This window comes from Trachurus japonicus, chromosome 3 (assembly GCF_045865225.1).
Source record: "Trachurus japonicus isolate A0001 chromosome 3, Traja_1.0".
Classification (NCBI taxonomy): domain Eukaryota; kingdom Metazoa; phylum Chordata; class Actinopteri; order Carangiformes; family Carangidae; genus Trachurus; species Trachurus japonicus.
The window spans coordinates 10,722,139-10,736,781 of record NC_140909.1 but is presented as its reverse complement, the minus strand read 5'-3'; the positions used below and the strand labels follow the sequence as shown (position 1 = coordinate 10,736,781).

General features: G+C 40.1%; 2 protein-coding genes across 4 annotated transcripts in view; one reads left to right on the top strand and one right to left on the bottom strand.

The window, feature by feature from the left end:
- The window catches only part of sbf2 (SET binding factor 2), a 90,269-nt gene extending 80,523 nt beyond the window's left edge, over positions 1-9,746 (bottom strand). For 2 of the 3 annotated variants that reach the window (XM_085760880.1, XM_085760889.1), the window contains exon 1: positions 6,310-6,493. In XM_085760880.1, the coding sequence (XP_085617006.1) occupies positions 6,310-6,481 (172 nt within the window). In that variant the 5' untranslated portion in view covers positions 6,482-6,493. Of the gene's footprint in view, positions 1-6,309; positions 6,494-9,677 lie in introns of those variants that run through there. The other variant, XM_085760897.1, reaches the window with a different exon arrangement.
- A 645-nt stretch (positions 9,747-10,391) lies between these two features.
- On the top strand, positions 10,392-12,827 carry adma (adrenomedullin a). The gene is made up of 4 exons (XM_085760868.1): positions 10,392-10,515; positions 11,100-11,202; positions 11,317-11,442; positions 11,555-12,827. Exons 2-4 carry the CDS (start codon positions 11,108-11,110, stop codon positions 11,856-11,858), a joined length of 525 nt encoding a protein of 174 aa, XP_085616994.1. The 5' UTR covers positions 10,392-10,515; positions 11,100-11,107; the 3' UTR covers positions 11,859-12,827.
- The last annotated feature ends 1,816 nt before the right edge of the window (positions 12,828-14,643 follow it).

Sequence of the window (14,643 nt, the reverse complement as noted above, 5' to 3'; positions counted from 1 at the left end):
TTACAGTGATTAAAACGATTGAGGAAGACTTCGCTTCTGTGTGACTATGTAAGTTTTGTTGAACATGCTATATCCATATGAGTTTGGGTTGAATGATGATCAGAAAATGTGGCTACTTTCCAGTGAAATCACTACGGATGCCGTCATGTTGCCTTAATCTTTATTCCAGCAGTCAGTGAATCTGGAGCAGCTCCTTTCACCTTGACTTTCTTTTCATCACTTGAGTCCAGAGAAAGACCTTTTTCAATACACTAATTTAAACTGAGCTTTACAGTATCACAAAATGTATAGAAATCTGAATCAGAACCATTTTTTCCTTCAAGAACAATAGTGAAATCAAGTGTGGTTATCAGGAAATGTAAATAATCTATGTGAATGATATGCAAAGGTAGGCCTATATGCTGTCATGTTGTTTGCATGCCAAAATGGTATCAGGAATTGCAAACTGATGTTATCATAGAGATCTAAATGAGGAAGATTTCCAGCAGAAAAAATAAAATAAAATAAAATAAAAAAGATTGTGCCCAGGTCAACATGTTGGGAAATAAAAAATATATAAAATTCATGAGAGGAGTTTTAAAAAACAAAATACCACATAGACATGCAGATAACTCAGCCTTTCTTCTGCTTTGGCCACAAACACATAACAACGTATTTATAAATTAGTCTCATTAAGACGTTCAGCAGACCGGTGGTTCACCCCTGGGTTTCCATCAAGATTCAAATCTTAAATTCTTGTGATCACCTTGGGTGTCTTAAAACAAACTAATTAATCACCTACTCAATCCCAGCTCATGAAAACTAAAAGCTGTGTAGCTGTAGGAGCTTATCTTTTCCTTAGTCATCACTAAGACAGCCTTGTTCTTGTGAATACCAGTTGCAACTGTGCATATGGTGGCTAACAGTTCATCCAAAAAATTACTTTCACTTTCCAGCTTTCAGCAAGCAATAATATGCCATTCATTTTACAGCCCCTGGTTACATCTGTATATTAATCCTATCCAGAGTAGGCTGAGTTCAGAACCGTGTCTGAGTTCAAAAAATCCAGACTGAGTTCATTTTAGTTCAACACTATATCCGTTTTAAAGATGTAGATACTATACTGCAACTGCAGTCATACAAATCTCATCAGATTGAGGAAATGCTTAGCGTGGTTCAGAGAAGGGATGACCTAATGTTTTACTGGATCTTTTTTTTCCAGCTGTACCTTTCCACCAACCCTGTTTAATCTCTCATATACCATTTACCTAAATGTCAGGACCAAAATGCTTCCTTGCATGAACTTTAGCATAATTTGCATAATCACCGACATTACAAAGCGCTGACTGTATACCTTATCAAAGGAGTGAGAGTAGTGGAACAGTAGCCAATGGAGTTTCCCCGCATATCAGTTTTAAACTCTACGACACAGAGGAAGGAACTCCTCCATTGTGGTCAGGATGCCTCTCACCACCAAGTTTTGAATCCAAGTGACACACTGCCAAATGTAGAGTTCAAAAGAAAACAATCAATGGAGGCAGCAAATCCAAGATGTAAAACAGAAGCTGGGGGTTAGGGTTAGTCTGCATCTGCCATTTTACTTTAAGTGATAACATTAATGTGACACCTTGATAACCACAAGCATTGGTGCTGAAATGAAACTGAAATAAGATTGATAGTCTCCTCTTGATACTCTAAATATCGATACGGTTCATTTGAAGCTTGTTATTTTGGCCATTACTATGTGGTAATCATTTAATAATATGATTATTATAATTACAGTGTTTGCAAATGTTATTCATTATCTATCATATTCAATAATAAATCTTGTAATGGACAGTGGTAAATGTCAATTTCATATCACAAGTGCATCTTTTTAATAGCAGATACATGACGTGCCTATGTAAACATTAATATGGGATACAGGGTTGGTGTGATCTAACTGCAATACATGTGGAGAATCCCACTGCAAAATGCTCATTTCACATAAATCATCAAGTCACAATTATGCTGCAAATTTTGTTGTAACAACCTATCCAAATAAACATCAAGCAGACCACCATTTCAACATTATGTTTATGCTGCTGCTGATAAAACAGACAACAACTTGACTTGAATAACTAATGATTTAGAAAAGCAACCTCAACACATTGCAGCATTTCAAGATCTCACATCTTCAACATGGAATCAACAACTCCAGCTGTTAGAGGAGAAAGTTGCTAAAGTTAGTGTATCCAAACAATGTTTACTTTATGGCGTTAGTTGGCCAAACGTTGCACTTGCGAAGTTGACATGTGACTTTTAATCATCACATTGGCTTAAATAAACAGCTGTCAAATATAATATTGGCCTGATTATCCAGAGTTAATGTTTTTAAATTTTTTTGTTTCTGCAACCTATCTTTAGACAAAAGCTCAGAGTTTAAATAGGCAGTGTCTTGACACAGGTACCAAGCAACTTCGCCCACAACACTATGATCTTGAGAGAAGTTTCTACACTCAAGCTATGAAAAAAGCTATATAGAAATGAAAAGGTACAATAACCAGTCAGTAACATGCAGCTAAACTGTGCTCTCTGAAATGAGGATTGTTTATTATGTTCAGAAGCCAGCCCAACGCCAACAGAGCAACTGACGTGTGAGCTTGAGGAAAACAGTACTTGAAGCTAATCAAAAAGAAAATGACACTATGAACCCCAACTGATGCAGCCAAATGCAAATTTAACAACCACTTCAGAGCCTCAAGTGAAAGTCAAGAAATTCTCTAATAACAGAGTTCGGCTTACAAGTTCAACCATCAAGACGGCTAAATAAAGTAAGCAAATAAGCAAAAATAGCAGACAAAAACTTTTTTTGTTTTCGTTTTTGCCAAACCACTTTCAGGATGCGCCAAGACAGCCAGCATAAAAAAAACAAACTTAGTGGTTGTAACTGAAAGTAAATTCTGGACGTTTTGCAGTATAAAAAGATCATCATTATTCGATGCTTTAAAAGACATTTATGAATTTCAGTCATGCATCATTACAGGCTGATAGAGAAACTACTCCACATCTAAAACGTGCATACTAGCATCTCTACAGATAGTACATCTTATGGCGCAAGGCGATATCATTTAATCAAAAAATTTCAACAGATGGAAGTATTTTGATTTTAATCTTTAAACTTTTTTCCCCTTATTTTGCAGGAGTATGTGCTACGTTACATAAGCCATTCCCAAAGTCAAGACCAGAAAATCCAGACCGTAAAGTCACACAGAGTAGAGATTGGGCACAGCGTCTGTGAAACACATTTCAAAAACAGTTTGATTCAATACAGAGTGATAATATCCATCCAATAAACTGTTTGAGAAAAGCAGCTGGGTAAATTCCTCTATTTCACTTGGCAAATTACAGTTTATGGCGACCAGCACGCCAAGTCACTCAAGTCCCCTTTCCAATGAAGAGAAACGGATGTTCTACTGCAAAAGTAAAAAAAAAAAAAAAAAAAAAAAAACACAATATAGAGCAGGTTCAATACAGACTGTATCCATCTCAACCAGTGTTTTCACATTCCAACATTATTCATGAAAATATTTCCACGGTTTGTGGCTCATGACATCGGCCCCCAGGGAAGCAGATGCTGGTCAGATTTCTGATGAAGGAATCCAGTTTCCCTTTCTTTTTTTTTCACACTAACTACGGCGTATTATTTTTCACATATCTGCAGCGCTTAAATGACAGCAGTGTACCTGCCATCGGCCAATAATAAACTATAGTATTAGAAGTTGTCCCACATTTTTTTTTGTTTGCTTTAAATCACTTCAGTCTGCTGCACCAGTGATTTGACCATTAGTTATGTGACTTTCAATAAATTTTTCTAAATAGGTCACCTGTCTCACAATGAATATATCACAGTGATCGTGCTGGCGACATATACCCTGGATTTATATTCATTCTGAAGAGAAAAGAGAGGTAAGAAAAAAAACAATAAAGACTGTAAAACTGGGTCGTGCAAAGTCCAATCTAACAATCTGAACAGATTTCAGATCTTTACTACATGCCACATACTTTCAGTGACAACCTCTCTACTATTCAGCACGGAAACTTCACCGCACCTGGATTTCTGCCTCCACAACATCCCGCATCACCTAGAGAGGAGCTTCATCCCAACTCATATGATACTTGATTTTTTAATTTTACATTATTTCAACAAAAATTAAATGTGTAGAGTCAGTCGAAGCTGCTGTAGCTTTTACAGCACAACCCTGACTCACTACAAATTGGAACTGAGCCTATTCCTCAACAGATTGCATGCTTAGTGTTATTTCCAACTGATCCATCCATAGTAATCTAACAATGAGAATTGGGTCAGGCCAGTGGAGCAAAAGCCAGCGCGGTGCAGGAGGCTTGGTGATGACCCGCGTCAGGTCAGGATCCCTGGTTTGAATTAACGAGCAAGGTGGACAGGAAAAAATCTGTTGTCTAGACGAGGCACTGCACATTTAGTGTGACCAGACTGGCTTCCACAAGCCAAACGCACTGGGCAATGGCACTCCTCGGAATAGTTAGAGAAATAAACAGTCATCATTTCATTTTTTTCCCCCTGTATTTCAAATCTATGTCGTTAAACGGGTCTGTGAAAATCACTCCCACTTACTAACAAGGGCGCTCGCCAAAACCAATATATGATACGCTTCATTACACTCAGCAAAACAAAATAACAACTAGCAAATACAATTCTATAAGGGGTGGGGGGATCGCTTTTGTTCTCCAGAGAGGCTTATATATGTGGATGAAACATAAGCCTGTCACAGTGTCCTAATGGACCACATTCTGCGATGGCAGACTTTTATTGCTTGCTCTCTCCACAGACGGCTTCATAAGAAGCAGCAGGCCAATGGAGGAAAAAAATAAACTCGTGGTCCCTGTGTCTTCTTGTGGTGAGACGGCCTGAATGTGAATCCATTCAGACTCTTCTGGTGACGCCAGGAACATTTTGTCCCTGGAGCACAAAAAATTCATTTGTCAGTTGGCGCTGGGATGCACAGAGCTGATGAAAGACACTGTTTACCTATTGTGCATAGCAAGCCGCGGCGACTAAGAGGACTCAGCTGCTCTGGCCTCCTCTTTGACACACATGGTGCTGGACGGACGCCACTGAAAGATGCTAGGAACTTCAATTTGTTCCCGTAATGGCAAATTAGCTGAATATCCTCACTTTCTCCCAGACGTCTCACTGAGCAACAGATTGTATTGGATCCTGACAACAAGAGGAGTGGCAAAAGTATTGCAAGGGGTCTGACTGTGCAATTTTACATAGTATTAATTACTGTATCATTTAGGAAAAACGTCTGCACAGTGCCAAGGGGTTTTCATCCATTCATGTATAAATGTTTAGAACTGCGTGCAAAGCATTTCCCTGTTTTGGATGAGAAGAATGTGAGGCTGGACCTGAGGCACAACATTTAAGTGGAAGCATGGGGAGCTTCCTGTCCCACCACGGGGCAGTGGAGAGAGGGAGAGAGGAGTGCAGAGGATCTGCACAAGAAGGACTGCCTTTCCTCACGCAGCTGTGTGTAACGTTACGCCCATCATGAGAAAAAAAAAAGTTGAGCTGCTCTCTTCCGGCAAAAACAAATCAAACACAACAAATCATTGACAAGTGCGGCTGCAGCGGGGTAAAAATAGACCCAAAACAGACGGTGCTGCAGTGCACAGAGGGCAGGCAAAGTGCACGCCACCACACCGCTACCCACCACTCATTGCGCAACGAAAACACAAAAACATGGATCCACGCACCGCATTGGCTTCAACCATCCCCAACATTGACCTGGATTGTGTCAGCAAAACAAATTATATGACCACGGGGGCAGCCGAATTTGATATGATCTTTTATAAGAGAGCATTATTCAGCAAGTAAGTGGCTCTATTAGCTGGCAGTGAAACCAGCCTCCCGGACCTGACAGGAGCACGATCAACAGGGACAGGATGTGACTGATTTTTTGAATCCATGAAAACTTTCGACTGATCCACAAAAAAAAAATACCACAGCGAGTCTCGTGTAATAAAAGATCCGCTGGCGACTTGCCCATCAGGCGTGTGCTTGATCTGGAAAATACATGCCCGGCGGAGCGTAGCCAGCATCTGGCCGGTGAATGAGAAAAAAGGAAAAGTGTTTCCATTCCCGGCTGTGTAGCTTTGTGTGGCTAGCGTTAGGCTAATCGCAGAGCTATCTAGCATCAACATCCCCTCACACATAACTGACTGACGGCCTGGACTCTCACTCACACACACACACACACAAACCTCAGCTTCACAGTTCAATCTACGAGCCGCCTCGCCGCCAAAACTTACCAGCTTTTTCCTGATCGTATCCCACGACAATAAAATAGTCAGCCAATCTAGCCATGTCTGCTGCTTTTCCCGAAATATACCAACACAATTCAGCATTTTTCCTCCTTCCAAAGCACAGCCATGTTTGACAGAAGGAGTGCCACTGCGCTTGCGTGAAAGGAGCGGGAGACATCCATGGGCGTGGGCCCTGGAGTTTACAAATACAGCACTGTCCCCACAGAGCCACTATTTGGCCCTAAAGCAGGGGCGGTTGGGCACCCCACCTTTTTTTCTTTTTTTTTATAACAGGGATAACCCAACACACAGCCACCACACCCCAGAATACTATACGTTATTGTGACTGCTAGAAATAATAATCATGGTGGCAAATCTGTGACCATAAAAGTGGTTCCTGTCTGGTTGTTAAAGCTAGAGGGAGAAAGGAAAGGATTTATGAAAAATGGTTGAATAAATAAATGTTTTATAATAGGCCTTTCAGTGGAAATGTTAACATCAAAGTTCTTAGCAGATAATTTTTAAGGTCAACTGTGCCTACTATCCAGTGTTTTTCTAGGAAACACCATACTAATACTGTGAAAGGTCTGCCTTTGCTCTCTAAACAGCTTCACATTAATTTCTTAAGAATTTGTTGGCTGCACGTTCATGTTGCCAATCCTTAGACTTTTGTTTTGTGATACGGTGAATTATCATGATAATAAACTGTGTTTGTAAATGGAAAGCACATGGGAAGCAACAAAACACAGACAGGCTGTGGCATTCAAACAATGACTGAGTGGTATTAAAGTTTAAAGTGTGCCAAGGAAACATTCCCCACACCTTCACACCACCACCACCAGCCTGGGCTGTTGACACACAAGGCAGATTGGATCCATGGATGCTTGCTGGGGATGCCAGATTCGGACTCCACCATCTGCTGCCACAGCAGAAATACAGATTCACGCAGGTCAGGTAAGCCTGTGCACATTACAGCCTCAGATTTCTGTTGTTCGGATGACAGGAGTGAAGCCTTTTGTAGTCTTCTGCTGCTGTAGCCCACCCACTTCAAGGGTTTATGTGGTTTTCTGAATTACTGTCAGCTCCAACCTGTCTGGCCTTTCGCCTCTGGCCTCTCTCATCAACAAGGTGTTTGACTCCCCAGAACTGCTGCTCACTGGATGTTTTCTTTTTTAGAGTAAAACCCCTAAAGACTGACACGTGTGAAAAACCCAAGAGATCATGTGTTTCAAAAATACTCAATAAAGAATCACGCCAGCGTCAAAGTCACCAAGGTCACTCTTTTTTTTCCCATATTTTGATGTTTCAAGGAACATAAACTGAAGCTCCTGACCTGTATGGAACTGCCGCTTTGTGACTAAATGACTTGGTAACGACATGAATCAGAATGAGCAGGTGTGATGGTAGTTCCTAATACACTGAAGTGCTTGGATGGTATACAGTTATCAGAAAGACAATATAGCTTCAACACGAAGAGATGAGATCCTCCACGGGATGGATGGATCCACAGTTTTTTCCCCCAGTTTCCTATTTTGGAATACCTCAATTTTGCAGTGCTGCAAGAGAAAAATATTATTGCTGCTGACACAGACATTACTTTTGTTTTAAAGTTGCTCTATGAACACTTGAAAAGCTGACGCAGGGAGCAGCACAAGTAAACCAGTATGTTAGCTGATGTGTGTGCGAGGAACACGCAAACCATTGTCACTGTCAATAACAGCAGGAACACAGCAAATTCCTCTGTCATTTCTGTCACTTCACACCCTTTTTAATGTCTCTTTAATATGTTGTTTTTTAATCTTTGTTTTTGTTTTTTTTTGTCTAGCTCTGTCTCATTTATTGTTCTTGCTTGGTAGTAAAAGGAAGATGAAGACGGCAGTAGTCAAATAGTTGAGCCTGTGCCAAAACATGAAGAAATAGAGACCAGGTGTCTGCATTTGCTGTTCATTGTCACACAAGAATTATGGCAAAGTCATGGGGATGCCGAAGAGCGGACATTTCCTGGTGTATTTACATATCAAGGTACATCATAATAATACGGTTATGAATCATCTGCCTAATTAGTGCCCTTGAGGTTTACACCCTCTTTTTCCTGGCATACACGACATTAGCTGCTCAGGTTTCCTGCCACTCATACCTGCTCATACAAGGCAAAAAAAAAAAAAAAAAACTGTCAGTCACTCTACAATGGCAACTTCATGGGGGACAAGCAAAGGATTGCTATATAAGGAGCCAAAGAGCAGCTCTGCTGGGTTGATTGCACAATCTCATGTTGTAAACTCTGGTAAGGGGATTACTTGTCTGCTGGAGGCAATTATCATTACAAACTGCGTACAAAACATGCACTGGTTTACAGCACACGTGTTTGACATTTATGTATTTTTCTGAGGTTAAAATGTGACACAGTGTATGGAAGGAGGTTGCAAGAGATATAAATAAACTCAGGACGGTTCTGTGTCAGGGACTAAAAACAATAAGATAGGATATGCTACAGTGAAATGTCAAGTGTTAAGTGCCAAAAAATTAAGTTAAGAGCACCCAAGGCACCGTTTTTCTCCTTTATCGAAACTGAAACCAAGATCTAAATCAAAAATGAAAGCTTTGCACTAATTTACAAAACACATTGCGGAAATCCCGACACTGGAATTTCTACCCTAATAAAACTGTATGGTTTTTCAGTATTTCAGTGTGGTATTTACAACTTTTCACGTGAGGGAGTATGATTTCACTCTCTGTGAATCACGTACTCTGTTCCTGTGGTGTAGGATTACCTCTCCGTATCAATATGTTCATTTTAGATATATAGTGTCTATAGTGTCTTTTCTGATGGCTGATTTTTTTTAATGTTTGCCCCAAGGGTCAAATTCACATTTGCTTCATGAACCCCACCATCAGGGCTGTAATTTTAAGCCTTACAATATGTTTTTTAGTGCTCTGTTTTTAATGTGGTCATGTATAACATATAGAGCATCCAGATTTAAAGTGACTCACTATACTGGCTTTCTCATGAAGTTGATTAAAGGGAGGTGTGGGGGGGTTCATGTCCTCTGAGGCAGACAGGCAGACTTGATGGCTCCCCCATTAACAGTAACAGATTCTTGTGTATGAATTCCAAGGCAAAAGGAAAGTCGTATTACTCATCTTTGACAAACAAATCAGCAGAATTATATAATAAAAAAAATAATGTCTAACTTTCAATTCAGATTATTGTTCAAGCTCTCGCTCTAGTATGAGATTTATTTTCAGATAATTGTAAAATTCCATTTCACATTTATCCAAATATCAAAATAAAGTATGTTAAGTCTAGTGTCAAATATTTGCCTTGTACAAACAAATACATTGAGTATATTATATTTACAATTGGGCGTACTTACCATACTTAATCAGTTACTCAGTGCTTGTTTCTTTCCAAATCTCAGATTCATCACCCCGTGTGCTTTCAGGCTGACATGGAACTTCACTGTGTCAGGGTGTGTCCTGAAAAGCCGAGAGTGGAAACATTCTTTCAATTATGTCTTATAAAATTAGTGCAGTCCGACTAAAATGAATGTTCACAAAAAAATCTAACTGACCTTTGTGTTGAAATATAACAGAATGAATGTTTAAACCTTGTCATCTGTGATTATTTAAATTTCTAATCTGCCCGTCCAGGAAACAGTCAGCTCAGATGACCATGTTGTACTGGGAGTGGGACAACGAATTAAATAACTGATTTACATAAGTGTTTTCCATTTATCCAGTGCCATTAAAAAACACATCATGAAATAAAACAAAGTACATTTTTCTGTGAATTTGAAACTTTGCTGGTGCCTCATTTATACAGAGTGGTGAAAAATCTTTTGTACTCATTGAGACTGACAAGATTCGGTAGCTGCACTGCTCTTATTCTGTAAAACTATTCTATACCATTTCAATCTCTGATTCTCATTTTTGACATTTTTCTGTGTTGGGGTTGTTGTAATACATGGGCAGCAGCACAGCAGCCCTCTAGTTAGTGGATGGGGTGGGGTAAGGGATGAGAGAATATGTCAGTCAGTGGGCCCCTCCCACCTCCTGTATAAAGGCTCAGAGTCTGGTGTGTAGAAGCTATTAGAAGAGTGACACAGCTGCCTCACAGAACTAGTGGCAATTTCAAGAAACCAGTGGAGTACTCTGTCCTGGCTGATTCTACAAGAAGAGCTTTCTCATCCAACTGAATTATCAGAAATACAGGTATGTGCACTTCCTTGCTCTTGATTTGCTCTTCTCTCAGCTGATGGCTTTATCCTTGCTTTTTTTGAGGTCAGGGCACAAGTGTAGAGACAAGGACAGGTTATCTGTCTGGTTATATAAGCAGTTCAGCTCTTAATGTGCGCGTCTGAGGAATTGCCTCCAAGGTGTAAAGCATCTAACAGGGGCAGTACATCATATATTGTTTTCTAGCTGCAATTAATTGTGCCATGTTTTGCTCTGTTTAATCCAATAACTTAAACAGAAGTTTTCTTTGACTATTGAGCAGAGCCTATTTTGAACCCCTCATTGGTAGACTGTGTCCTTCACGTTTTGGCCAGGGGCCCAAAGCACAGTTGTAGGTTTACTTAACCGGGCAAAATCTGACCTTAGCTTAACTTTTTAAATAAATGAATGATAAGTGCAAATAACTTGGCTTTTGGACTCTTGTGTAAGCAAGCACCAATGCTGCTCTTAAGAACTACTGTCTGAGTTTTACATGCATAGTAGGACAGTAGGGAATTTATGCAGTTAAATATTAATTTCCAGAATGAATAAATAACTTAACAAATCTTGTCTCTCCACAGGAGTCAAAATGAAATTGATCTTCCAGTCCTTCCTCTATTGCTGCCTGCTGGCAACAGTAGCACACTGTGTGGAACTTGAAGTGAATCCGGAGTTGAAAAAAAGGTGAGTCATTCATTCAATAATCAAAATGTTTTCATCTGTGCTGGCTGGCAGTTACCTGTCTATTGAATTATCTACTGAAGACTAATGAGCCTTTTTTCCCTCCTCCTCTCCCAGGCAAAGCATATGGCTAAGGAAAAGATTGAGACGGGATCTTGAGAGTGTATCAGTAGAGAAGACAGCGGAGTCTGAGCACTTTGTCAGACCGGAGGACATCAGGGATACCTTGCTGCCACATTCCAGGTGAGACATTATCCATGCAATACTTTTGTGATTCAAATAAAGTGTCACCTCACCATTGATAACTCACATCTGGGCAGCAAAGATTAACGTTCTCTCTTCCTCTGGTCTCCAGCACTGACATCAATGTCCGAACCAAGAGGTCGAAAAACTCAGCCGGCCAGTCGAGAAGACAAGGTTGTTCACTGGTGACCTGCACGGTGCACGACCTGGCGCACCGCCTGCACGTGCACAACAACAGGTTGAAGATTGGGGTTGCCCCTCTCGACAAGATCAGCCCGCAAGGATACGGCAGGAGGCGTCGATCCGTCCCAGCACACATGGTCACACTACGGCTGGAGCAGGGCAAGCTGAGACCCAAGTGGAGAATAACTGACTCGCAAGTTCACAAGCTCGAGGCTCTCCTCAGACGGACATGAACAAGGAGTTGAGAACAAAAAGAGAGTAGCTGAGAGTTAGTATCCTCTCTGCTCTGTTCTAAAATTCTCGAAATGCCTCAGACTCCTGCCAAGTATTCTCCAGCACATTTTTTCCAGGCACGAGGACTGAGTCAGAGCAAGACTGGCTGCACTGAGTTTTTCTAGAGGCTGAGTCTTGCAGCTCGCCGATGTAGAGCGTGCAAACAACTGCAGCGAGCTTACAGACACTGGATGGCACAGCGTGGAGAAAACTACAGGTGCTGCTTTCTGCCTGGCAGAAGGAAAGGAAGACTGCTAATACCTGGCAAAGTGCACACAACCTCTGGCTTCAAGAGGGAACTCTCTTCTAACATTCTGGGACTTTACACACTTTACTCCTCAAGGCCAGGACTTTGATAAGTGCTATCCTCTAAGGATTATACCAACATGTTCCAAACTGTCAAACCATCAGTACTTGTCTGCACTTTTCCATTTGGACTTAAAGTCAAATAAATCATCAGGAAAAGACATCTTCATCACAATGCCAAACAGGAAGATAGGCTACAGTGCTCTGAAGCTCTCAGTTTATATAAAGTTTTGGACACTGTATAAGGGAAAATGCCTTCTTTTTTTGATTCTGTGAGATATGTGCCAGTCCATAATGGATTGAAATATACTTGAAATTGTTATTGTTTGTACAAAAAAACATGTGCAATCTATATTTGTTTTTATTGCAGGTATATGTATATAAGAATTCCTTTATTTAAATATTATATAGAAGTTACATTTAAGTACTTATGCAGATAGAACTATTTTTGTACAGGAAGAAATATATATGGGCATTGTAGCTATTTGTCATTATTCTTTTGCAAACTGTGGTAATAGGATATCTGTTTTATAGGTATATTATATATTTGCAAATGTGTCTAATCTATTTTATTTGTGTCGAAGCAATACCAATGTCATTCAATAAACATTTTGCATACAAAACCTAAACCTTGTCCAGACCTCCTTTGCTCCTAGATCTTGTAAACTGAAAGTGGCAGTCTATTGTCTGCAGCACACTGCTACACAGACACAGAGCACCTGGTCTCTGTTAAGTGATTACAGGGTCTCATTAGAGCCTCCCCTCCTCTCACTACATTCTCCTAGTTATGATGCCCCCCTTCCACTCCAAACAAAAAAAAAAGGGCAGACAGGGTGCCAGGCACATTCCTGCTTGGTTCAGCTCATATTTGTTGGCTCACCCCACACCACAGAGCAGCCCCTAAAGCCATCAGAGGAGGCTGAGGCTTTAGGTCCATCTGTGTTCAATGGTAGATGATTGGGACATGAGGAGACCGACGCAGGGGGTTCCGGTCCAACATTCCTGCGAGAGCATCACAAAAACTGTTTCCAACAAAGCACTGACCTTCACATTCAAACATTCAAACAGCCCCCGAGACTGAACAGCACTGTAGGGCTGGAGCCTCTTTGTACTTGACACATTATCAGCCCTTGTTTGACATTTTCAAGGAGTTCAGACTGCAGCACCTATGACATATACAGTATATTACACATTTCTGTTCTTGTTCTATTCTTTTTTATCCCCTTTTACTTACACCAGCCCTAGAAAGTAAATGGTTCAACCATCTACATGTGCGTTTGCCAGATTGGAAATGTTATACTGGGGGAAATGTAGGATACACATAGTGATGCATCATGACACTCCACTAAGAATAGACCCGACAGTTAGAATATGGCATCTTATCCTCCATCTTATGCTTATTCACAGTGCTGTATACACTTTATCACATTAAGACAACAAATCATTGCAGGTATCAGGAAGTAATTAACTAGTACAAACTACTAGTTAGCAACTACCAACAAGTGCAAACTAACCAGATCCTTAGAATTGAAGGTATTGAGTGCCACTGGCATGGCTAACAGCTTTTCCTGGACACACTAAGTAGGTCTTCACCCCCCATCAATACACACCAGTACAGAAATCATACAAAAAATAAAAAGCATACAGCATTTTTAGAGCCATCTACACCTCTTATCTATAGTGATTGTTACCAATTTGAAACATTGGATGTAGATGGTTTCTGCTTTTGTTTTAATTAATCAACAGAGATCATTACAATTTCTCAAATCTCAGTGGCAGGTTATGTAGAAACCAAGTGATGGTCTAAACTCTGATTGTGTGTTTTCTCCTGCCATCTAGTGAGCCAAGTAGGGTAAAACGCCCAAAAATATTGGTTCTTGTTTCTCCTGGTATTATCCACAGTTTTTCACAAATGTAAAACACTTTTCTTGAAACCATCTGTATTTTTCTCCAAACTGTAAACACAATCAGAGTTTAAAAAAATAAAATAAAAAAAAACACTGAGCATTCATGACACACATAGCCTACATAGAGAAATGAAAAACAGAGTTGAGAGCATGTAGCTCCAGAATGGTTATTCTAGAAATCGCATATTAATTTTATTTTCTAAAAAATATTTACAATGCACTTCATCTCATCATTAGCAAAACATGTTGACTGTTTTGAGTTGTTGAGCTGTTAAGCTATGACACCTACAGTATGCTGTAATAATGGTAAGCATCTGCTACCTTTGTTTAGCAGATTATGTGTCACCAGTGCATCATAGAACTCTATGTGTTTTAAAGAGTAGAAATGTATGCAGAGTTTAGCAAAACAAAAGTGAAATGAAATCTCCAATTTGTGTCTAGTCTGGTCAAAATTGTCAGTGGTTTTTCTACAGTAGAGATTGACACAATGAATGATATTTCCTTAGTGTCTTTACATCCTCAGTGTTTTGAT